Source organism: Nomascus leucogenys, chromosome 6, assembly GCF_006542625.1.
Source record: "Nomascus leucogenys isolate Asia chromosome 6, Asia_NLE_v1, whole genome shotgun sequence".
Lineage (NCBI taxonomy): Eukaryota > Metazoa > Chordata > Mammalia > Primates > Hylobatidae > Nomascus > Nomascus leucogenys.
In genome coordinates, this window is record NC_044386.1 from 92,821,084 (window position 1) to 92,847,476 (window position 26,393).

At 40.9% G+C, this 26,393-nt stretch overlaps 1 protein-coding gene across 2 annotated transcripts in view; it reads left to right on the forward strand.

Annotated features, from left to right (window-relative positions):
* The first annotated feature begins 9,657 nt into the window (after positions 1 to 9,657).
* REC114 (REC114 meiotic recombination protein) overlaps positions 9,658 to 26,393 on the forward strand; it is a 108,214-nt gene continuing 91,478 nt past the window's right edge. For both annotated transcript variants that reach the window (XM_003267189.4, XM_030814723.1), the window contains exon 1: positions 9,658 to 9,832. In XM_003267189.4, the coding sequence (XP_003267237.1) occupies positions 9,674 to 9,832 (159 nt within the window). In that variant the 5' untranslated portion in view covers positions 9,658 to 9,673. The remainder of the gene's footprint in view (positions 9,833 to 26,393) is intronic.

A 26,393-nucleotide genomic window follows, 5' to 3' on the forward strand; every position in this document is an offset into this window, starting at 1 on the left:
TTAACTCCTCATTTTCTAACAAAACTACTGTTATTAAATATTTCAATCCTAACTTTGGACATTGTCACAATTTAACTACTTGTTGAATACCTCTCTCCCTCCATCTTTTTACTCTTTAGAGTTTTAAAAATAGTCAATAGTTTTTTTGATAGTCAATAATTAAGTTTCTCTACATTTAAAACCAATTTCTGTGCTATCATTAAATACATCCTCTAATAGTTATTTTAGTGAGTGTCTAGAAGTATCAATTCTCAGTTATTACACTGAAAATTCATTGTTTAAATTTTTAAATGGGCAACTTTTTAATTGAAGTGTAATATACATAAAGAAACCTACAAAAATTATATACAATTGATTCTCATTATTTGTGAAAATTATCTTCCATAAAATCACCATGAACACTGAATTAATGAATACTGAACCATTGCTCCCAGGGGAAATACAGAGTTAGGCTCCCATGAGCCTCTGGTCACAACATTTTCGTCAGCCGATCAATGTATGATCTTGTTTTATGTGTGTTTCTATTGAAAGACACCTTATTTAATATGTATGGTTGATTCATTAACATTGAACTTACTGCCAACAGCACTGCAACTCATACCTGAATGAAGCTTACTAACACATGTATTTTCTCTATAAGGCATACCACAGGCTTATGATAACACTAGGTAACACTTCAGCTGTATGCTTCCAGGCCATTTTAAACAGCAAAATCACCATCAGAAAGCACGAAAATGCAGAAAAATGTGCACTAAGTAGCCTGTGAAAAGGACACTTGAGGCCAGGAGCAGTGGCTCACGCCTGTAATCCCAGCACTTTGGGAGGCCGAGGCGGGCGGATCACAAGGTCAGGAGATCGAGATCATCCTGGCTAACACGGTGAAACCCCGTCTCTACTAAAAATACAAAAAAAAAAAAAAAAAAAAAAAAGCCCGGGCGTGGTGGCGGGCGCCTGTAGTCCCAGCTACTCAGGAGGCTGAGGCAGGAGAACGGCGTGAATCCGGGAGGCGGAGCTTGCAGTGAGCCGAGATCGCGCCATTGCACTCCAGCCTGGGTGACAGAGGGAGACTCCGTCTGAAAAAAAAAAAAAAAAGAAAGAAAAGAACAGAACAGAAGAGGACACTTGCTTCTAACATGAGAGCTGAAACAAGTAAGCAGAGAGTTGCTTTGTCCGACTTCAGCTTGGAACATGTGCATCCAGTGACTCAAATTTTTCCCCTCAATGCGTATATCTGCAAAAGACCACAAAGCTCAGCAAGTATTGATTTTGGGGTTGCAAATAAATTTGAGTGAGTGGGTAAATTAACAAATACAGAATCAGTGAATAAATGAGGATGGATTGTATGGACACACAATGACTTTTCATAAAGTGAAAGCACCCGTGTAACAAGCATCTGAGTCAAGAAATAAAACATTTCCAGCATCCTCTTTGGCCTTTTTCCAAGGGTAACCATTTTTCTGGCTTCTGACACCATAGATTGGTTTGCCTGCTTTTTCACATTACATCATGTAAGCACGTGTTATGTACTTTTTTGTGTCTAGCTTCTTTTGTTCAATATTATGTTATTCATCCATGTCACAGGTTGTAATAAATAGTATTGATCATTCTAAAGCATTTTTATCAGTCTATTCTATACAATTAGTTTTGTCAGAATTGAGTTTGTATCCCTAGTGTTGATTTTGTTGGTCGTCTTTCCTAGAATTGTATTCCCTGATGTGTTTTAGACTTTTGATTTTCAGGGTCATTTTAAGCAAGAAGCTTCTTGCTTTTCTTCATGCTTCTCTTGCTTTCTAGTAATTGAGTGGTGTGCTACTGCCTTCCCTTGGTCCCCCAGGCTCCAGTCCAAAACTAAGTCTTACAGTGATGTTGATGTGCTGCAACATTGGAGATATCCATTTCCAGAGTGTGCACGAGCCTTGGCTCAGGTCCTGCTCATGAGGCTGTGTCTGCCCACCTGCCTACTTTGGGCCCCATGTTGCTGGAAACAGTTACACCAGGCAGCAGAGTGGCAGTCTTTTTGAGCCCCTTTCAAAGGAGTAGCATCCCACTCCAGATCCTGGCTTCATGCAGGGAGCCTGACTCTATTCTGTGCCTTGTGTGGAGGTGTTTGGTCCTGATTCCCTGCTACCACTGTCTGGGGCCAGACCTGGAGCCCAGCATGCCCTGGCTTTATCCTTGCTCACTGCTGGAGATTTATGGTCCCAGAGATGCTTGTCTTCTCTTTGATCCCAGCTATCCATTTTCAGTCATCTCTCCTTATATTTGACCTGTCATTACTGTGTCTGGAGATGGGTGACGTTGTCGAGGGGTGAATTTAACTGTACTATGCTGCCTGGGAGTCTGTATTGTTTGTTTTATCAGAGAACTAACAAGCCATTTTTATCTTGAAATACATAAAGTATTCAAGAGTTTCTTCTCAGGTGGAAACAACTCAAATATCTGTCAACTGATGAGTGGATAAACAACATAGGTATATCTATACAATGGAATATTAGTCATCCATTAAAAAGAATGAAGTATTCATACATGCTATAACATGGATGAATCTTGAAACCATTATGCCAAGTAAAAGAAGCCAAACATAAAAGGCCATATATTGTATAATTTCATTTATATGAAATATAAAGAATAGACAAATTCATAGAGACAAAGAGTGGATTGGTGCTTTCCAGGGGCTCAGGGGAGGGGAGCGTGGAGATAACTAATGAGTATGGGGTTTCCTTTTGGGGTGATGAAAATGTTCTGGAACTAAAGAGTGGTGATGGTTGCACAACACATGCCTTCTAATTGCTCTCATTTGAAGGTATCACTCCTTTGCACCAACACAAGGCCAGGTCCTGTCTTTATTGAACATCTTTCAGAATATATTGTGAATTACTTGTCTTTGAGTCTGTCCCTCTACCAGACTATAAACATTTTCAAGAGAAGTGTTTTTTCCTATTCAGATTTTTACCTCTGTTACTTTGCTTAGTGCCTGGCACAGAGTAAATCCAAGAAACACTGCTGAATAAATGAATGAACAAATTAGTTGAACTGAAATGACCACTTCAAAAAAAGTCATTCTTTTTCTGGGTCCCTCAATTTATTGTTAGAATCATCTCCCAGGGAAAGATTTTCATTCAGAGATACTGTGATGCCCTCAGAGTTAAAGCGTTTGATGTGAGGAAGCAGTGCAAGCAGCCCTTACCATTCCCAGGGTCCCCCTAAAACTTTGACCTCCCAGCCTCAGCCAGTCCTAACCTAACATCTGCTGGAGGTGCAGTTGCAATGGCTGAATTATTCAAAATATTCCCAACAACTAAGCACAAAAATGCTGTTGCTGAGTCACTCCCGGCACAAAGCATTTTCTTTATGATGTCTGCCCTCTGAGGTGTGAATTGCATGTCTCACAGCCTCACTCTATAGAGGTGAGCTAAATGACTTCTCCAAGGTCAGAACAAATGATGGAATAAGTGGTGCATCAAATTGGAAGAGATTTCTAGGGATCTATGCTTCTGTATTTGAGTATGTATATGTAGGTGTCAGGGTTAGAAAGTCCCCAAATACATCACTTATTAGATTAAGATCTTGAGATACAAAAATTTATTCTTTAATGTTAGCGCCAATTCTTCATGATGTGGTTGAAGGTGATTTCTTCTTGTTCCAACAGTGTGGAGGTAAGGAAGGGAAAGGGTTATTAACCATTTCCCCCCATGTTAACCCTTTATACACTCAAAGTGATTTTTAAATTGTCCCTTTCTTCCATATTAAAATTTGCAGTCCATTCATTAAAAAAAATTAAGAACCTACTATGTGCCAGCAAGTCTGGATTCCAACATAAATTATAGTCCCTCTCTTTAAGGTCTGAGTTCATAGTCTTCCTTTAGGGTTTGCTTTAAATTCTTATTTCTGACGCTAATCCAGCTTTGTAAAATACGCTCCCAAATCTACCACCTGGCAAACATTTTGTAGTAATTTATTATTCTCTGTGCTTTTAACACATGGGAAAATCAGTGTTAATCTCTCTCCATGTTATGCCAATGACCAGCAGCCTGTAGACAAGTTGGGATTGTCCGCGCCTGGTCACATAGAAATACTTTCAATTACCTGCAATGGAGGAGTTGATTTTTGCTTGTGAAAGATACAGAGTAGCAACTTGAAAATAATTGCTTTTTAGCAGTGAGGGTAAAGTACCATGGGAACATCCCCTTCTTACACAGTATACACAGATCTGTCATAATGTAGACAGTTCATCTGGCTTGACTGATTCAGATAGGGCTTTTCTGGGAAACCCCACAGCCATCAACATTATTCTGCAGTTCTCAATCACTTTGTGTGGTCCCCAGAGCTGTTGCTGAGGGACACAGCAGGCAGAGTAGAGGTGAAGCTTTTCCTGTCATCTTGTCATCTAGGGGACCCAAGGAGACTGAAGCCATCATTTCCTTTGCTGACTCAATATCCTGGGCCAAAGGGATGTATGGGGTCCCTGGTCTGCTCTGAAAGAGACATGCTAGGGTTCCAAAACCAGTCCTTCAGCCTGCCTCCAACAATGATGCTGACTTACTCACACAGCATCTCTCTGTGCTATTTATGCCACCTGCAAAATAGAGTTACACAGTAAAATAATTTGGAATGAAAACACTGTTCAGTGAAATAAATGACTTTTTCTCTTTTTGTTTAAACTTCAGGGGCTAGGTTTTTCTGACTAGTAATAGTCTTCTAAGAGGGGGATGTAGGGATCCAGTGGCTCATGCGTGTATCCCCAGAGGCTGAGGCAGAAGAATTGCTTGAAGCCAGGAGTTTGAGACCAGCTTGGGCAACAAAGCGGGACCCCATCTCTACAGAAAAAAAAAAAGAAGGGGATGTTTTAACTCATAGTAACCTGTCATTTATTAGTTCTGCCTTCAAATGCTGTCATTCTGCTGCTTCTAGTCAGCGAGACATTGGAGGGTCTACTTTGCATTTGAGAATGACTTCTCCCTCCTCTGAATGCCGGTTGTACCATCTTCCTGTATGCAACTATATTAAAGCTAAATACATGAGGGTAGGGACCGTCTATCTTGTTTGTTACTGTCTTGGTTTGAGTTTCCACAGAAGCAGACCCTGGGATAAGCAGACCCTCAAGTGCAAGCAATTAATTTGAGAGGCGATCCCAGGAAACACTGATAGCGGAGGGAGACAGGGTAGGGAAGTTAGCCCAAAATGAATCATTACTAAACAAGTTAGCATCATGGGTAAGTGGAACTTAATTCCACTGGAAAACTTAGGGAACAGGGTATTACACACATCTCAGAGCTGTCCCAACTGAGGAGTAAGGGAACTTGGGTATTTATATGACAGTTTCCATTAGTCATTGGTTTAGGGCTGCCCCCATTTAACATAACAGTACATCCACACGGAAGAGAATGATCCTTAATCCCTACTTCACTTCACTCAAATATAAGGCAAGAAGGATCATATACCTAGTTGTAGAAGTTAGAACCATAAAGTTTCTGGAAGAAAATGTGGGAGGATATGTGTGCAACCTTAGGATGAGCAAAGTTTTCTTAGGCAGGACATAGAAAACACTATTAAAAACACCTGAAAAATTAATTAAAAAGTACTTAATCAAAATTAAATACATCTGCTCTTTACAAAAACATTGGTAAGAAAATGAAAAGGCAAGTAATGGAATGGGAAAATATTTTCATTACATATATCTGACAAAGGACTGGTGCCCAGAATATATAAAGAACTCCTACAAATCAACAACGTTCAATGATTTGAACAGACACTTCACACATAATGTATACAAATGGCCAATAAGCCAATATCATTCATCATCAGGGAAATGTAAATTAAAATCCCAATGAGAAACCACTAGACATCCACCAGAATGGCTCAAACTAAACACTTGGTAAGGTGAATGTCAGCAAGGATGTGGTCGTGTCAGCAACTGGAACTCTTATATTTTGCTGATGGGAGTGCAAAGTGGCACAATCACTATGGATAACTCTTTGGCAGTTTTTTACAAAGTTAAACATACATCTCTCTAAGACCCAGAAATTATATTTCTAGGTATTTATTTATTTATTACTATTTTTTGAGATGGAGTCTCGCTCTGTCACCCAGGCTGGAGTGCAGTGGTGTGATCTTGGCTCACTGCAACCTCCGCCTCCCAGTTTCAAGTGATTCTCCTGCCTCAGCCTCCCGAGTAACTGGGATTACAGGTGCCCACCACCACACCCAGCTAATTTTTGTATTTTTAGTAGAGAGAGGGTTTCACTATGTTGGCCAGGCTGGTCTCGAACTCCTGACCTCAGGTGATCCACACGCCTCGGCCTTCCAAAGCGCTGGAATTACAGATGTGAGCTACTGCGCCTGGCCCTCTGGGTATTTATTATTGAAGATAAATGGCAACACACATCTACAAAAAAAAAAAGCTTGTACAAAAATGTTCATAACAGCAAAAACAAAAAACTAGAAAGTATCCCAAATGTCCACCAACAGGTGAAAAAAAGCAAGCTGTGAAGTAGTCATATAATAGAATGCTATTAGCACTAAAAAGGAATGAATTATTGGTACATGCAACAACATGGATGGAGCTAAAAAAACAAAATTACACTGAATGAAATAAGCATATATAAAAGAATATATTCTGTGTGATTTCATGTACATAAAGTCCGGGAACAGGAGAGCGAAGGTGATAAATCGACCAGTGGTTGCCCTTGCAGTGTGGTCTGATTTGAGTAATGGAAAGGAGGCACTCACAAGGGAACCTGGTGGTTTTGAAAGTGTTCTATATTTTGTTCTGGATGGTGGTTACATGAGTGTATATAGGTGTCAAAACTCACCTAATTGGATATGTGAGATCTGTGCTTTTTATTATCTAAAATTATACCTTAATAAAGATTACAGCCTTATCTTTTAAAAAGAAAACACATTAGCCATTAACAATAGTGGGTGATTTGCTCAGTGTTCTGCCCTCTACTAGATTGTGAGCTTCAAGAGAGCAGAAGCCCCATTTGTTTTGCTCTCTACTATATGCTCAGCACCTAGCATAACACCTGGGACCACTTGAGTGCTCAAGTCATATTTGTTAATATTATAAGTTTGTAAGAGCCTCTGTGCATTGAGCTATGGCTTTAGCATATCTCCCTTTGCAGACATGATCTGTTCTTGGCAGACGCTGGTGGCCCCAGAAGCTCCAGCACAGGTGCATTGTCTAGGAAGGGAGCTTGCAGGTGGGAACCCAGCAGGGCCCTGGGTGTCCTTGGGCACTGACAGGGTCCCAACTGTGAGCACCATCTGCTCCTGTGAAGGGTGTCTGACAGTAATAGCCGCAGCCCTGGACCTGGAAGGTGAGTACTTCTGAGACCCAAAGTCAGGCTCCCATTCCCATCCTCCCTGCCTGTAGGGAGTCTACGGAAAGTCACTTTAACCCTGGAAATAGAAAGCACCAACATATGTACCACTTTGTAATTTACCAAGTGTTTTCCCACATATGTTCTTATTTTATCTTCTCGATGACCCTGTAAAGTAGTTGTCTAATAACCTCATTTTACAGAGAGGTTAACTGACTTCAACAAGCTCACGCAGCTGGCAACTGACAAACCTGGGATTCAAACCAAGTTTTTAACCATTTATTCCTGTATTAAATGCAGTACTGCTGTGTCATTTATGGACCTTCAGAAGCAATTTCTGAAACCTGACCCCTTCAGTAAGCTTTACCAGACTGCTGGAAAGATAAGTAGCAGGCCCCTCTTGCCTTTTATCCAATTTATCCCATGTGCTTCCGAGATATTAACCTGCCTGGACGTCTACTACGATAGTGTCATTCTCCTATGCAAATTTTTCATATTCCTCATCACCTACCAAGTAAAATTCACATTCCTTAGCTGCTGTTCAATGCTCTTTTGCCCCAACTCACCTCTGTAGCCTCATTTTCCTTAAAAAAACAACTTTGCATTCTAGCTGGTCATGTCATTATCCTCATTTCCACAACTTTACTCCTCAACTTCTCCTTCATATGGAACAACAGTTCCTTTCATCTTCCCTTGGGAAATTTTTCTCACCCTTCAAGTCCTCACTCGAATACCACTGCCACTCCCTATTGAGAAGATTTTTACTTCATTTGAACCCTGAGAGCACATGGTTTGTTACCTTTCCTGTGGCATTAACTGTCAGGCGTCATGGGTATATTTGCACCTTGCTTGTCTTCCTTATTAGATCCTGTGATCCCAGAAGGTTAGATACATGCCTTATCCGTTTCTGTAGCCCCTATAGTGACTAGCATAGCTGTTTGCACACTGTAGATATTTAAATGATACTTTGTAGAGTGAATACATTACCACCTCTCCAACCATTGTCTATGAATTGAATATCCTTTGGTATGCATAGCTTTAAACATTGTTTGCGTTTTAATTCTATTTTATGTATTTGGTTAGCATAGTCTCTACCCTCTGTATACTTTGCTTCTAACTTGACATAGATTGTGTGAATATCTAAATTCTTTGCAAATGAGGTGGACACGTGGAGATTGTGGAGTCCACAGCTCTACTCTGGCTCTGCCGTTCACTGGCTGTGTAACCTTGGACAAACCACATCTACTCTCTGGATTATTTTTATTTATTTTATTTTATTTTATTTATTTTATTTTATGAGACGGAGTCTTACTCTGTAGCCGCAGCTGGAGTGCAGTGCGACAGTCTCGGCTCACTGCAACCTCCGCCTCCGGGGCTCAAGCAATTCTTGTGCCTCAGCCTCCCGAGTAGCTGGGGTTACAGACGCCTGCCACCATGCCTGGCTAATTTTTTGTATTTTAGTAGAGATGGGGTTCACCATGTTGCCCACAGTGGTCTTGAACTCCTGAGCTCAGGCGACCAACCCACATCGGCGTCCCAAAGTGCTGGGATTACAGGCATGAGACACTGCGCCCGGTCACTGGACCTTATTTTGCCTCCATCTATTAGATGGGGGTAATAATCCCTGCTTTGCTTCTTTAATTCACTACAAGGTTGTTGGGAGGACAAAGGAAATAACAGATGTGTAAGTGCTTTGCCGACTGTAAATCACCCAGAAATGTCGTTTCACTGCATCTGCTTTTGAATGCAGGCACATCTTTTGCTGCTGGCAGCCCCCACCCATCTGCTCCTCTTTCGGTGAAAAATTGACTGTCGGGTGGCAGGGAACGTCCAGAGGGCCGCAGGATGGATGATGAGGAAGTAATCATGTCTCCTGAATGGCGTGTGGCACTCGGGCTTTGTTGTGGTGGGTGTTAGGTGAAGCGGGGACACTGTCTTCTGAAAGGCCGCTATGAGGAAGGGAAACGCCTGTGTCCAGGCAGCCTCGACTACCAGCCTAGTCCCAGGGTGTAGGTTACAGGCAGTCAGGCAGTTTGGGAAACTTCTCAGACTCAGAGCTGCAGAAGTTGACATGGGCTGCCTGAGGGAAGGTGTGGGCCCGAATGCTGTGCAAGCGCGACATCAACTTCCACTAATAAGGGTCACAACCGCCCTTCAATGTAGAAGCGACCATCTCAGTGCCCAAGGTCAAGAGAGACCCCGAAGCCCGGAAATGCCCTAGGCAGGAATCTTCAGAGCCTGCCCATTGGCTTCCGCTGAACAGGAGGGTGGGCCCTGCAGCGCTCCGCTTACTGATTGGTTCGATGCCGGATTGGCAGGTCCCCGCCGCAGTGCGTGTGCTGAGGCAGGACATGGCGGAGGCAGGAAAAGTGCCCTTGAGCCTCGGGCTTACCGGAGGAGAAGCGACAGAGTGGCCTCTGCAGCGGTACGCCCGCTGCCTACCCTCAAACACCAGAGACCCACCTGGGCCGTGCCTGGAAGCTGGAACAGCCCCCTGCCCGACATGGAAGGTGAGGCCCGAAGGCAGAAATATCCCTGAGGTGCCCACAGCCCTCAGGAGGGGAGGCTCCGCATATACACGGGGCCAGTGCCCCGAAAGCGATGCCGAGGGGACACCGAGTGACGACTGCCAGGCATGTTGGGGAATGGACAGGCCGACAACTAAGATAGGAAATACATACATAGCAGTAGGAGACATGGTTGGAACCCTTTACAGTCTCAAAATAATTATGCGGGGGAGTAGTAAACATTCATATATTCAATGTGTATTTATTGAGCGTCAAGTATGTGCTAGACTCTATTCAGGGTGCTAGGGATGGAGCAGTGAGCAAGATATAAACGCTCCCCACCCTTATTGATGTTTTTAGTGGAGGATACACTATTTAACCAAATAACTAATTACAGAAGGGACAACTGAGTCATCCCATAACCAAGCATTCACACAGGACTAAATTTGAATCCTCGTGTTGCCAGTGAATTTCTGTGACCTTGCTTCAGTTTCTTAACCTCTCTGTACCTTATTTACTTTGTCTTAAAATAGAGATAATAATATAATGGTACAGGCCCTCAGAAATATTGGGATTCGGTTCCAGACCATCACAATAAAGCAAGTTACGAACTTTTTGGCTTCTCAGTGCATATAAAACCTATGTTTGCACTATATTGTAGTCTATTAACTGTCTAAAAGAATTATGTCTAAAAGAACAATGTACACACCTTGATTCGAGGATACTTTATTGCTAAAAAATGCCAACACTCACCTGAGCCTTCAGCAGGTCAGTCTTTTTGCTGCTGGAGGGTCTTGCTTCATGCTGGTGGCTGCTGTCTGATCAGAGTGGTGGTTTCCCAAGGTTGGGGTTGCTGTGGCAATTTCTTAAAATAAGACAACAATGCAGTTTGTCACATGGATTGCCTCTAACTTTCAGGAAAGATTGCTCTGTAGCATGCAATGCTGTTTAATGGCATTTTTACCCACAGTAGAACTTCTTTCAAAATTGAAGTTAATCCTCTCAAATTTTGCTGCTGCTTTATCAACTAAGTTTATGTGATATTCTAAATACTTTGCTGTCGTTTCAGCAATGTTCACAGCATCTTCACCAGGAGTAGATGCCATCTTAGGAAACCACTTTCTTTGCTCATCCATAAAAAGCAACTTCTCATCTCTTCAAGTTTTATCGTAAGATTTTAGCAATTCAGTCCCATCTTCAGGCTTCACTTCCAATTCTAGTTCTCTTGCCCTTTCTACACATCTGCAGTTCCGTCCTCCATTGAAATCTTGAACACCTCAAAAGTCATCCGTGAGGGTTGGAATCAACTTCTTCCAAATTCCTGTTAATGTTGATATGTTGACCTCCTCCCATGAATCACAAATGTTCTTAATGGTATCTAAAATGGTGAATCCTTTTCAGATGTTTTCAATTAACTGCCCAGCTCCGTCAGAGGAATCACTATCTACAGAAGCTATAGCCTTATAAAATGTATTTCTTAAATAATAAGACTTGAAAGCTGACAATTACTCCTTGATCATGGGCTGCAGAATGAATGTTGTGTTAGCAGGCATGAAAACAACATTCATCTCTTTGTACATCTCTATCCAAGCTCTTGGGTGACCAGGTGCCTTGTCAATGAACAGTAATATTTTGACAGGAATCTTTTTTTCTGAGGAGTTGGTCTCAACAGTGAGCTTAAAATATTCAGTAAACCATGCCATAAACAAGTGTGCTATCATCCAGGCTTTGTTGTTCTATTTATAGAGCACAGGCAGAGTAGATTTAGTACAGTTCCTAAGGGCCCTAGGACTTTCAGAATGGTAAATGAGCATTGGCTTCAATTTAGAGTCACCAGTGGGATTAGCCCCTAATGCAAGAGTTAGCCTGCCCTTTGAAGCTTTGAAGCCAGGCATTGACTTCTCCTCTTTAGCTATGAACGTCCTAGATGGCCTCTTCTTCTAAAAAAAGGCTGTTTTGAATAGTTAAAAAATCGGATCAGGCTTTGGCTTAAGGGAATGTTGTAACTGGTTTGATCTTCTATGCAGACCATTACAAATTTTTCCATTTCAGCAATAAGGCTGTTCCACTTATCATTCCTGTGTTCACTGGAATAGCATTTTTAATTTCCTTTAAGAACTTTTCCTTTGCCTTTACAACCTTGCTAACTGGCGTAAGAGGTCTAGCTTTTGACCTATTTTGGCTTTCAACATGCCTTCCTCACTAAGCTTAATCATTTCTAGCTTTTGATTTAAAACGAGAGATGTGTGATTTTTCCTTTCACCTTAACACTTTGAGGCCATTGTAGGGTTATTAATTGGCTGGATTTCAATATTGTTGTGTCTCAGAATAGTGAGGACCAAGGAGAGGGAGAGAGACAGAGCGAAGGCTAGTGGATGGAGCAGTTGGACTATACATATCATTTATTGATTAAGTTCACTGTCTTCTATGGGCATGGTTTGTGGCACTCCAGAACAATTACAATAGTAACATCAGAGATCACTGATCACAAATCACCATCAGATATAATAATAATAATAATGAAAAAGCTTGAAATATTGTGAAAATTACCAAAATGTGATACAGAGACATGAAGTGAACACATGCTGTTAGAAAAATGGCACTGAGAGACTTGATTGATGTGGGGTTGCCACAAACCTTCAATGTGTAAAAAATGTAATATCTGTGAAGTGCAATAAAGCAAAGTGCAGTAAAGGGAAGTGTGCCTGTACTTACTTCATAGGATTATTTTGACCATTGCATAAGCTAATACATATCAATCACCTAAAATAGTGCCTAGTATATGTTAAGTTAGGGGTTTGCTCTTATTATCATTTTGTTCTAGTGGTATGCTTTAACACCATGGGTTGCCAGTCATTCAGTTCCCTTTTGTCTGGTTTGACTATTGGATGAGGAACCTGGGATTTTGGATTATACACATACATGTACATCACATGTGTGCACACATGCATACATGTTTGTGTATTTTGGGCAGCAGTAGATAGAAGAAGAATTAAAGAGAATAAAGGTCCCAGGCAGCTGGGTGTGGTGGCTCATGCCTGTAATCCCAGCACTTTGGGAGGCTGAGGCGGGCGGATCACCTGAGGTCAGGAGTTTGAGAGCAGCCTGGCCAACATGGCAAAACCCCGTCTCTACTAAAAATGCAAAAATTAGCCAGGTGTAGTGGTGCCGCCTGTAGTCCCAGCTACTCAGGAGGCTGAGGTGGGAGAATTGCTTAAACCTGGGAGGCTGAGGTTGCAGTGGGTTGAGATCATGGCACTGCACTCCAACCTGAGTGACAGAGCAAGACTCTGTCTCAAAAAAAAAAAAAAAAAATCCCACAACATGTACAGAGGCCACAACATATCTGAAAAAACCTCAGCATGTAATGTATAGTGAGAAGGCTAGCAAATCTGATGCTTAGAGAATAAGGGAAATGGTAGCTTGAGATAAGCCTGTCTGAAGAGGTAGGCAGGTGCCTTGTGAACATTATTATAAATCCAGTGGGAAGCCACTGAACAGTTTTAAGCAGAGGCATTTTCATCTTTGAAAGATCACTCTGGCTGTGGTGTGAAGATGGAATTGGAGGGGAATATGAGTGGATTCAGAAAGATCATTTAGAATGCTATTGCAGTGTTATAGGCAAGAGATGATGATGGCTTAGACTCAGGGCATGGCAGTAGAGATAGGGATATTGGGAATATATTTTGGAGACCAAAATGAAAAGACTTGGTGATTGATTGTATATGAGTGGCGAGAGTAAAGGACTTCTGGGTTTCTAGCAGAAGCAACTGAGTAGATGGTTGAAGAATGGGAAACACTGGAGGAGGAACAGTGAGGGAAAAATCCAAGATTTCAGTTTTGGATGTATTGAATTTCATAAGATTGTGAAGCATCCAGGTGGAGATATTGAATAGGTGGTTGGGTATATTGGTCTAGACTCAGAAGGAAGATCTGGCTGGAGATATAAAGGTGTGAGTCATCAGCATAAAGGTCATATTTATAGTCATGGGATTAGGTGAGATTCGGGACCAAGCTTAAAGGCAATCCAACATTTGTAAGTTGGGTAGAGGGGACAGAACCCCAAAGAAGATTGACAAGAGGCCTGGCACAGTGGCTCATCCCTGTAATCCCAGCACTTTGGGAGGCCAAGATGGGTGGATCACTTGAGATCAGGAGTTCAGACCAGACTGGCCAACATGGTGAAACCCGAGGCTACTTGGGAGGCTGAGGCAGGAGAATCCCTTGAACCTAGGAGACAGAGGTTGCAGTGAGCCAAGATTGTACCACTGCACTCCAGCCTGGGCAACAGAGTGAGACTCCATCTCAAAATAAATAAATAAATAGGAAAACACAACAAGATAGCCAAATAGGAACAGCTCCTATCTGCAGCACCCAGCAAGATCAACACAGAAGGCGGATGATTTCTGCATTTCCAACTGAGGTACCTGGTTCGTCTCATTGGGACTGGTTGGACAGTGGGTGCAGCCCATGGAGGGTGAGCTGAAGCAGGGTGGGGCATCGCCTCACCTGGGAAGCACAGGGGGTCACGGGATCTCCCTCCCCCAGCCAAGGGAAGCCGCGAGAGTCTGTACTGGGAGGAAGGGTGCACAGATACTGCGCTTTTCCCATGGTCTTCGCAATCAGCAGACCAGGAGATTCCTTCTCATGCCTATGCCACCGAGGGCCCTGGGTTTCAAGCACAAAACTGGGTGGCCATTTGGGCAGACACTGAGCTAGCTGCAGGAGTTTTTTTTTTTTTCGTACCCCAGTGGCTACTGGAATGCCAGTGAGACAGAACTGTTCACTCCCCTGGAAAGGGCACTGAAGCCAGGGAGCCAAGTGGTCTGGCTCAGCGGGTCCCACCCCCACAGAGCCCAGCAAGTTAAGATCCACTGGCTTGAAATTCTCACTGCTAGCACAGCAGTCTGAGATTGACCTGGGATGCTCTATCTTGGTGGGGGGAAGGGCATCCACCATTGCTGAGGCTTGAGTAGGGGGTTTTACCCTCACAATGTAAACAAAGTCACCAGGAAGTTTGAACTGGGTGGAGCCCACAACAGCTCAGCAAGGCTGCTGCAGCCAGACTGCCTCTCTACATTCCTCCTCTTTGGGCAGGGCATCTCTGAAAAAAAGGCAGCAGCCCAGTCAGGGACTTATAGATAAAACCCACATCTCCCTGGGACAGAGCACCTGGGGGAAGGGGTGGCTGTGGGCACAGCTTCAGCAGACTTAAATGTCCCTGCCTGACAGCTCTGAAGAGAGCAGTGGATCTCCCAGCACAGTGTTCGAGCTCTGATAAGGGACAGACTGCCTCCTAAAGTGGGTCCCTGACCCTTGTGTCTCCTGACTGGGAGACACCTCCCAGTAGGGGCCGACAGACACCTCATATAGGAGAGCTGTGGCTGGCATCTGGTGGGTGCCCCTCTGGGACAAACCTTCCAGAGTAAGGAACAGGCAGCAGCCTGTTCTGCAGCCTCCGCTGGTGATACCCAGGCAAACAGGGTCTGGAGTGGACCTCCAGCAAACTCCAGCAGACCTGCAGAAGAGGGGCCTGACTGTTAGAAGGAAAACAAACCAACAGAAAGGAATAGTATCAACATCAACAAAAAGGGTGTCCACTCAGAGACCCCATCTGAAGGTCACCAACATCAAAGACCGAAGATAGATAAATCCACGAAGATGAGGAGAAACCAGCAAAAAAAGGCTGAAAAATTCCAAAAACCAGAACACCTCTTCACCTCCAAAAGATCACAACTCCTTGCAAGCAAGGGAACGAAACTAGATGGACAATGAGTTTGATGAACTGACAGAAGCAGGCTTCAGAAGGTGGGTAATAACAAACTCCTCCGAGCTAAAGGAGCATGTTCTAACCCAATGCAAGGAAGCTAAGAACCTTGAAAAAAGGTTAGATGAATTGCTAACTAGAATAACCTGTTTAGAGAAGAACACAAATGACCTGATGGAGCTGAAAAATACAGCACCAGAACTTCATGAAGCATACACAAGTATCAATAGCTGAATCGATCAAGCAGAAGAAAGGATATCAGAGATTGAAGATCAATTCAAAGAAATAAAGCGAGAAGACAAGGTTAGAGAAAAAAGAGTGAAAAGAAATGAACAAAGCCTCCAAGAAACATGGGACTATGTGAAAAGACCAAATCTATGTTTGATTGGTGTACCTGAAAGTGATGGGAAGAATGGAACCAAGTTGGAAAACACTCTTCAGGATATTATCCAGGAGAACTTCCCCAACCTAGCAAGGTAGGCTAGCATTCAAATTCAGGAAATACAGAGAACACAAATTCAGGAAATACAGAGAACACCAGAAAGATATTCCTCGAGAAGAGCAACCCTAAGACATATAATCGTCAGATACACCAAGGTTGAAATGAAGGAAAAAATGTTAAGGGCAGCCAGAGAGAAAGGTTGGGTTACCCACAAAGCGAAGCACATCAGACTAACAGTGGATCTCTTGGCAGAAACCCTGCAAGCCAGAAGAAAGTGAGGGCCAGTATTCAGTATTCTTAAAGAAAAGAATTTTCAATCCAGAATTTCATATCCAGCCAAACTAAGCTTCATAAGCAAAGGAGAAATAAAATCCTTTACAGACAAGCAAATGCTGAGAGATCTTCTCACCACCAGGCCTGCCTTACAAGAGCTCCTGAAGGAAGCACTAAACATGAACCAGTACCAGCCACTGCAAAAACATACCAAATTGTGAAGACCATCTATGCTATGAAGAAACTGCATCAACTAACAGGCAAAATAACCAGCTAACATCATAAAGACAGGATCAAATTCACACATAACAATATTAACCTTAAATGTAAATGGGCTAAATGCCCCAATTAAAAGACACAGACTGGCAAATTGGATAAAGAATCAAGACCCATCAGTGTGCTGTATTCAGGAGACCCATCTCATGTGCAAAGACACACATAGGCTCAAAATAAAGGGATGGAGGAATATTTACCAAGCAAATGGAAAGCAAAAAAAAAAAAAAAAAAAAAAAAAAGCAGGAGTTGCAATCCTAGTTTCTGATAAAACAGACTTTAAACCAGCAAAGATAAAAAGAGACAAGGGCATTACATAATGGTAAAGGGATCAAAGCAACAAGAAGAGCTAACTATCCTAAATATATATGCACCCAATACAGGAGCATCCAGATTCATAAAGCAAGTTCTTAGAGACCTACAAAGAGACTTAGACTCCCACACAATAATAGTAGGAGACTTTAACACCCCACTGTCAATATTAGACTGATCGATGAGACAGAAAATTAACAAGGATATCCAGGACTTGAACTCAGCTCTGGACCAAGCGAACCTAATAGACATCTACAGAACTCTCCATCCCAAATCGACAGAATATACATTCTTCTCAGCACCACATCACACTTATTCTAAAATTGACCACATAATTGGAAGTAAAACACTCCTTAGCAAATGCAAAAGAACGGAAATCATAACAAACAGTCTCTCAGACCACAGTGCAATAAAACTAGAACTCAGGATTAAGAAACTCAAAACCGCTCAACTACATGGAAACTGAACAACCTGCTCTTGAGTGACTATTGGGTAAAGAAAGAAATGAAGGCAGAAATAAAGATGTTCTTTGAAAGCAATGAAAACAAAGACACAACGTACCAGAATCTCTGGGACACATTTAAAGCAGTGTGTAGAGGGAAATTTATAGCACTAAATGCCCACAAGAGAAAGCAGGAAAGATCTAAGGTTGGCACCCTAACATCACAATTAAAAGAACTAGAGAAGCAAGAGCAAACAAATTCAAAAGCTAGCAGAAGACGAGAAGTAACTAAGATCAGAGCAGAACTAAAGGAGACAGAGTCTCGAAAAACCCTTCAAAAATCAGTGAATCTGGGAGCTGGTTTTTTTAAAAGATCAACAAAATAGATAGACTGCTAGCCAGACTAATAAAAAAGAAAAAAGAGAAGAATTAAATAGATGCAATAAAAAATGATAAAGGGGCTATCATCACTGATCCCTCAGAAATGCAAACTGCCATCAGAGAATACTATAAACACCTCTATGCAAATAAACTAGAAAATCTAGAAGAAATGAATAAATTCCTGGACACATACACCCTCCCAAGACTAAACCAGGAAGAAGTTGAATCCCTGAATAGACCAATAGTAAGTTCTGAAATTGAGGCAGTAATTAATAGCCTACCAACCAAAAAAAGTCCAGGACCAGACGGATTCACAGCTGAATTATACCAGAGGTACAAAGAGGATCTGGTACCATTCCTTGTGAAACTATTCCAAACAGTATAAAAAGAGGGAATCCTCCCTAACTCATTTTACAAGGCCAGCATCATCCTGATATCAAAACCTGCAGAGACACAACAAAAAAAAGAAAATTTCAGGCCAATATCCCTGATGAACACTAATGTGAAAATCCTCAATAAAATGCTGGCAAACCAAATTCAGCAGTACATCAAAAAGCTTATCCACCACGATCAAGTCAGCTTCATCCCTGGCATGCAAGTCTGGTTCAATGTACACAAATCAATAAACGTAATCCATCACATAAACAGAACCAATAACAAAAACCACGATTATCTCAATAGATGCAGAAAGGGCCTTCGACAAAATTCAACAGCCCTTCATGCTAAAAACTCTCAATAAACTAGGTATTGATAGAGTGCATCTCAAAATAATAAGAGCTATTTATGATAAACCCACAGCCAATATCATACTGAATGGGCAAAAACTGGAAGCGTTCCCTTCGATAACTGGCACAAGACAAGGATGCCCTGTCTCACCACCCCTATTCAACATAGTATTGGAAGTTCTGGCCAGGGCAATCAGGCAAGAGAAAGAAAAAAAGAGTATTCAGATAGGAAAAAAGGAAGTCAAATTGTCTCTGTTTGCAGATGACATGATTGTGTATTTAGAAAACCCCATTGTCTCAGCCCAAAATCTCCTTAAGCTGATAGGCAACTTCAGCAAAGTCTCAGGATACAAAATCAGTGTGTAAAAATCACAAGCATTCCTATACACCAATAACAGACAAACAGAGCGCCAAATCATGAGTGAACTCCCATTCAGAATTGCTACAAAGAGAATAAAATACCTAGGAATCCAACTTACAAGAGATGTGAAGGACCTCTTCAAGGAGAACTACAAACCACTGCTCAAGGAAATAAGAGAGGACAAAAACAAATGGGAAAACATTCCATGCTCATGGATAGGCAGAATCAATATCATGAAAATGGCCATTCTGCCCAAAGTAATTTACAGATTCAATGCTATCCCCGTCAAGCTACCATGACTTTCTTCACGGAATTGGAAAAAACTACTTTAAAGTTCATATGGAACCAAAAAAGAGCCTGCATAGCCAAGACAATCCTAAACAAAAAGAACAAAGCTGGAGGCATCATGCTACCTGACTTCAAACTATACTACAAGGCTACAGTAACCAAAACAGCATGGTACTGGTACCAAAACAGATATATAGACCAATGGAACAGAACAGAGGCCTCAGAAATAACACCACACATCTACAACCATCTGATCTTTGACAAGCCTGACAAAAACAAGCAATGGGAAAAGGATTCCCTATTTAATAGATGGTGTTGGGAAAACTGGCTTAGCCATATGCAGAAAGCTGAATCTGGATCCCTTCCTTACATCTTATACAAAAATCAGCTCAAGATGGATTAAAGACTTAAATGTAAGACCTAAAACTGTGAAAACCCTAGAAGAAGACCTAGGCAATACCATTCAGGACATAGGCATGGGCAAAGATTTCATGACTAAAACACCAAAAGCAATGGCAACAAAAGCCAAAATTGACAAATGGGATCTAATTAAACTAAAGAGCTTCTGCACAGCAAAAGAAACTATCATCAGAGTGAACAGGCAACCTACAGTATGGGAGAAAATTTTTGCAATCTGTCCATCTGACAGAGGGCTAATATCCAGAATCTACAAAGAATTTAAATTTACAAGAAAAAGTTAACCCCATCAAAAAGTGGGTGAAGGATATGTACAAAAGAAGACATTTATGCCGCCAACAAATATATGAAAAAAAGCTCATCATCACTGGTCATTAGAGAAATGCAAATCAAAACCACAATGAGATACCATCTCATGCCTGTTAGAATGGTGATCATTAAAAAGTCAGGAAACAACAGGTGCTGGAGAGGATGTGGAGAAATAGGAACGCTTTTACACTGTTGGTAGGAGTGTAAATTAGTTCAACCATTGTGGAAGACAGTGTGGCAATTCCTCAAGGATCTAGAACTAGAAATGCCATTTGACCCAGCAATCCCATTGCTGGGTATATACCCAAAGGATTATAAATCATTGTACTATAAAGACACATGCACATGTATGTTTATTGCAGCACTGTTCACAATAGCAAAGACTTGGAACCAACCCAAATGCCCATCAATGATAGACTGGATAAAGAAAATGTGGCACATATATATCATGGAATACTATGCAGCCATAAAAAAGGATGAGTTCATGTCCTTTGCAGGGACATGGATGAAGCTGGAAATCATCATTCTCAGCAAACTAACACAAGAACAGAAAACCAAACACCACATGTTCTCACTTATAAGTGGGAGTTGAACAATGAGAACACATGGACGTGGGTGCGGGGCATCACACACCGGGGCCTGTAGGGGAGTGGGGGGCTGGGGGAGGGATAACATTAGGAGAAATACCTGATGTAGACGACAGGTTGATGGGTGCAGCAAACCACCATGGCAAGTGTATACCTATGTAACAAACCTGCATATTCTGCACATGTACCCCAGAACTTAAAGTATGATAAAGAAAATAAAACACAAACAAAAATAAATAAATGAATAAATAAAAGATTGACAAGGGACAGAGAGTTGAGAAGCACCCAAGGGAATGAAGGTTTATCAGTGCTAAAGAGAGTTATTTCCAGGGGAAAGAGTGATTAACTTTGTTGAATGATGCTGCAAAATGAAGAAACATGATGACTAAGGGATATCTATTCCGTTCAGCAGCATGAACGTCCTTAATGGTCTTTACCAAAAGAAATTTAAGTGGAGTGAAGGGAGTGGAAGCCAGATAGGAATAGGGTAAAGAATGGCTGATAGGTGAGGAAGTGGAGCCAATGTGCACAGACAGTTCTTCCGAGAGGCTTGGCTGTGAATGTGATTAGAGAAAGGGCACAATGAATTATTCACCACATTCTAGAATATTAGAGCCAGGGGCACTCCTTTAAGATTGAAATCAGTATATCTACGACCATAAAAAAGGCATTAAATTCCTAGTTGTACTGTTTTGAAACCCTGTATCCTGAGAAATGATATAGGCTGAAATACAAAATGAGGCGAAGAAAGAGTTAAATATAAGGATGACTGACCTATAATTGGATCTTATAAAAAGCTGGGAATGTTTGATGACATATTTAATTTTTGAGACTGCTCCACAGGTTCCTTGATACCTTCTCATAACACACTTTAAACCCTTTCTCCTAAAGCATCTGTGTTGGGTGCAGCTGAATAATTCTTAAATTCTTATCCTGCAACCCAGAGGCCAGGACATTTGACCATTCTAAGGAGTTGGTTGTTATTACAATTTTTTTACTTCTCTTTGCAAAGCTCTTCATAATTGCTTATAAGGAACAGTGCTTTTAACAGTTTTCAAATGTTTGGCATAAAGCCACAGCTACAGTGACAAGAGATGAGGTTGGCTTTTGCAGTGCTTTTGAAAACTGAACATTTGTACCTTCCTTTGAATCTGTGCCGAACCATCCTACCCGCTGTGATCAGTTTCAGCCTAGGTCTGTCATTTTTTTTTTGGAAAAAACGAAAGAGAAAACAAGATTTGTTCTATTTTATGGGCACTAGGACTATTGTGCAATAATAATAATAAAAGATGAGCCATCTAAAGAACTGTACTCTCTAAGTCTCATGTGAATTTTTTATTTTAAAAATATGTGGTACCTGCAGTAAAAAAAGAGGTTAGGTAAAGCATAAAAATACATTACTGTGGAGGATAGAGTCATTCTAGTTGTTTTTTCTTTAGGGAACTTTCGAATTCAATCTTGGTTGAACCTATTTTGAGTTCTTTGATTTTTTCTGATTATGGGAGAATCTGTTCTCCTGGTACTGTTCTCTATAGCTGTTTAATTACAGAGAAAACGTTCGTCACAATGGTTCTATATGCTGAGACAAAAATGTCAACTCAAGAGAAAAAATGAATAGTACAACAAGACTCCTAAGACTCGAAGTCCTAGTTGAGAGGGAAGATCAATTCTGAGACAGAAAGAATGTTATATATAAAATATCTAACATATTTTATAGAATAATATACTTCATTATATGTACTGATTTGATTTACTTCTTTGAATTGAATTAATCTTGTTAAAAGACACTATCTAGAGATAAACACAATTTGGAAGCAAATAAACTTTGTAAAACACACACATGCACACTGAAAACCCAATGGTTTAGAGCTATGCTACCCAGACCTTAGTGTGCATAGAAATCATCTGGGGGTTTTGTTAAAAATGCAAATTCTGATTCAGTCAGAATAGGTCTGGTATGGGGAATGAGATTCTAGTTCTAACAAGCTCCCAGGTGACACAGATGCTGTTGGTTCAAGGACCACACTTCGAGAGGCAGGGGTTTAGAATATCTTAAATGAAATGATAGCCATATAGTACAATTGATAAAATGAATTTATAGAATTATGAGGTAAGGCAATCAGATTCATAATAACTATGCAAATGTTTTATTAATAGGGTTAATATTTAAGCCATCTGTCATCATTTAAGTGGAATGAGCAAACGTTAGTTCCTTACATCTGTTGGCTCAGTCTTTCTGAAAAGATATAATAACAGATTGGTCCATTTTATGTATTTTATGTCTGAATATAATTTAGTCTGCTAATAAGTAGACTAATTTGAAAGGTGATGTTAATTGCAGGTTGCTTTTAAAGTTTTACCATGTTTTTCAGATTTCAAGGATTTCTCAGACATGCCCTAATTGGTTGAACCTGACAACTTCTTAGATTTTTTTTTTTTCCTTTCAAAGGGAAAACAAATCCTTTTTTATAGGAGGAACTTAAAATAATTGCCCTACTTAGAAATTAAGAAATAGAATGTGAAGTTTGTACTTGAAATGAACTTTTAAATGTGGATTCAACATAAGATATATTTTGGATCTTCTCAACAGTGTTCTTTTTTCTTTTGTATTCCTAGTGCCTACATAATACCAAGTATATGATAGGTGCTCAGTAAATGTTTGAATGTATGATGTGGTAATTTTCCTTATGATAATGTGATAATTATTAAATGATAGCTATTATTTATCATTTGCTTTGGTATATTTTTTACAGGAGCCCTATGAAGCAAATATTATTATACCCATTTTATAGATAAGTGAACTGAAACTCAGGTTCAGTGGCTTTCCCAGGAACACAAAGTTGAAAAGAAAGAATTTAGACCCTCCTTTTCTTGTCTCTAAAATCTGTGCTTCTAAGCTCTATGCTGTTTGCCTTAAAAGTATTAATGTCTTATGTGGAGTGTAGCAATTCAATTATGTGGATGAAGAATTTTGAGATTAACACACAGGATAAAAATGACAAAAATAACAGGTTTTTTATTTGTTTTTAAGGAAAATTTAAAATAGTAAAATAGTTCTTTGTATGCTTGATAATTTTTTATTGCAGGCCTAATGTTGTGAATTTTACTTTGTTGGGTACAGGGTATTTTTGTATTTCTGTATTTCTGAGCTTTTTTTTTTTTTCTTTTCAGATAAGTTATTTGGAAACAGTTTGATCCTTTCAAGTCTTGCTTTTAAGCTTTGTCAGCTGGGACCAGAGTGGCTGGGACTAGGGCTAATTTTTCCCACTTCTGAGGCAAAGCTCTTGAGTATTCTACTCAATGTAAATTGTTTTCTCTACTAAGAACAGGCACTATTCCCTGTCCTGTGTGAGCTCTGGGGATTATTCCCTTAAATTCTTTCAGGTGGTCCTTTCCCCACCCTCTGGCAGTTTCCTTACGCATATATATATATATGTTGATCAGTACTCAGCTGAAGCAGAGGAGGAGGTTCTGCAAGTGTCTGGCGTTCTCCCTTTGTACAGGTCTCTCTTCTCTGGTGTTTTGTCTTGCAAACTGTAGCTGCGCTGACCTCCTAGGACTCCAAGCTTCATCTCCTCAACTCAATGAGACCTCACCAGGCTCTGCCTGGGTTTGTCATCCTCGCACTCTGACCTGGAAACTCGCGCCAAGAAGTAACCTGGGGCAGTGGTAAGGGCTCACTTCCTTCATTTTCTGTCATTTCTCAGGAATTACATCCTTTGTTACGTGATACCTATTGACTTGAGAGCTGTTGCTTCCTTTGATTTGTTCAGTTTTTTATTTCAGTTAGGAGGTATGAAATAACCTGTTAAGGAGGTACTTGTTAATTCCTGTTGGCCAGAAGTCCATAGTGAGTCTTTTGATTCAGTTCCACTTTGTTTTTCTACTGCAGGTCATCAAACAAAGCATTATTAAATTATCTGCTAAGTACTTGACATTCAACTAGGCATTAGAGATGCTATGGAACTGTGTGCTTCACATAGTCTTAAAATATTATGTTACTTGAGTACAGGATTACAAGGATAGGTGGGGCTTGATCACTGGAGCCAAAATTCCTCCTGGTGAGCAGACAACTTTCGTCAGTCCTTTGGGGTGCTTCTTGAAAATGCAGCTTCATTGTTCCTGTGCTAGGCCTACTGAATCAACTTCTGGGGTGGCTCTCTAATTGATTCTATGAGTTGTAATCAGTCTTCATGGCCCAATTCTGAAGAAAGGGTGGTAGGGAAGAGGGGACAATTGACAAAGTGGTACTGATACTACATGGAACTTTCAATTTACAAAGTATTTTCATAAACCTCTTTCCGTTTAATTCTCACATTAAGACTTCCTGGGTCTCATTACCATCTTATAGACAAAAAGCTGAGGCCTAATTAGGGTAAATAGTTTGCCAAAGGGTAACATAGGAAGTGTAGGAAGTGGAAGAATGAATTCTAAAACTCAGGTTTTCCTCAAGCCATTGCTTCTTCTGCCATACACTAACACTTACTACATTAGTTATCTTCTCATATGCAGATATAGGAGTATCATCAAGAGTTATTATTCTTTCATGTAGCATGCTTTTTTTGAAGAGTTAACAGGTAATATTTTGCATTAGGATTAAGATAGGCTCTGAGTGACATGTAACAGTGGATTAAATAAGATGAAAGTTTATGATTTTCCACATAAAAGTCCACCGCTGGTGTGGCACTATAGTGATAGGTACTGAGGCTTCTTCTTTGTTCTCTGCATGGCCATGGTCTCACAGTCTGAGATAGAATCAGTATCCTAGACAGCTTGTGGAGGAGGGGATAAAGAAATGGACAAAGCTATATGATTGCTATCTCTTAAGGAAGATTCCTGTAAGCCACCACGACACTTTCCTAGAACACAGTGGCCAGAACTTAAGACCTGTGGCCATCCTAGCTGCACGGGCAGCTGGTATATATGGTCTGTATTCCACAAGTTCATATGTCTAGCTAAAAAACTAAGGGTTCTATTACCCCATAAGAAGGAAAAATGGATATTGGAGGGTAACTGGCAGTCTGCCACACAGTTCTCTTCTGAATCTAGAGACTGCTAAGAAATGAAGACTTATTCTTTGAGTCCCTGGTTGGAATAACAAAAACAACTATTTAATGAGTAATTATTGTATGTTAATACCTAGAACACTGCTTGGCAGATGCCCCCAAAATATTGATTGAAGGAATGAAGGCCAGACATTCTGCTAAGCATCTGATCTCACATACCATTTAATCTTTCAGATGATCCTATAAGGTAGCATTACAATTTTTATTTTACATTTTACAGATGCGGTAATTATACTTTTTCTTTCTTTTTTTTTTTTTTTTTTTTGGAGATAGTCTCACTCTGGCACTCAGACTGGAGTACAGTGGTGCAATCCTGGCTCACCACAATCTCCACCTCGCAGGGTCAAGCAGTTCTCCTGCCCCAGCCTCCTGAGTAGCTGAGATTACAGTTGCCTGCCACTACCGCCTGGCTAATATTTGTGTTTTTTCAGTAGAGACGGTTTCACCATGTTGGCCAGGCTGTTTTTGAGCTCCTGACCTCAAATGATCCATCTGCCTCTGCCTCCCAAAGTGTTGGGATTACAGGCATGAGCCACCGTGCCCAGCCCTAATTAAATATGCTTCTAAATGGCAAAACTGGAATTTGATCCTAGCTGTAATTCCAGATATTGTCTTTTATAAAGTAGTAGTCGTTAGTGCTGTTCACCAAATATGCTCAGATTGTATATTCCTGCCCTCTTGAAGTTAAGTTTTATATATGACTGGTTTTGGCCAGTGAAATATGAGTAGAACCAACTGTCATGGGCAGAAGCTTTAAGAGCCAGTGCATGATTCATCTTATTCTTTTTCTTTGCCAGTGTTGCAGATATTGGCTTCTCTCTTAGCCTAGGTCCTACAGTGAAAACATAGGTGGTGTGAGGTAGAGTATGAAGACAGGTAGAATAAGGGTGGATAGGTAATGTAAGTGAGAAATAAACCTTC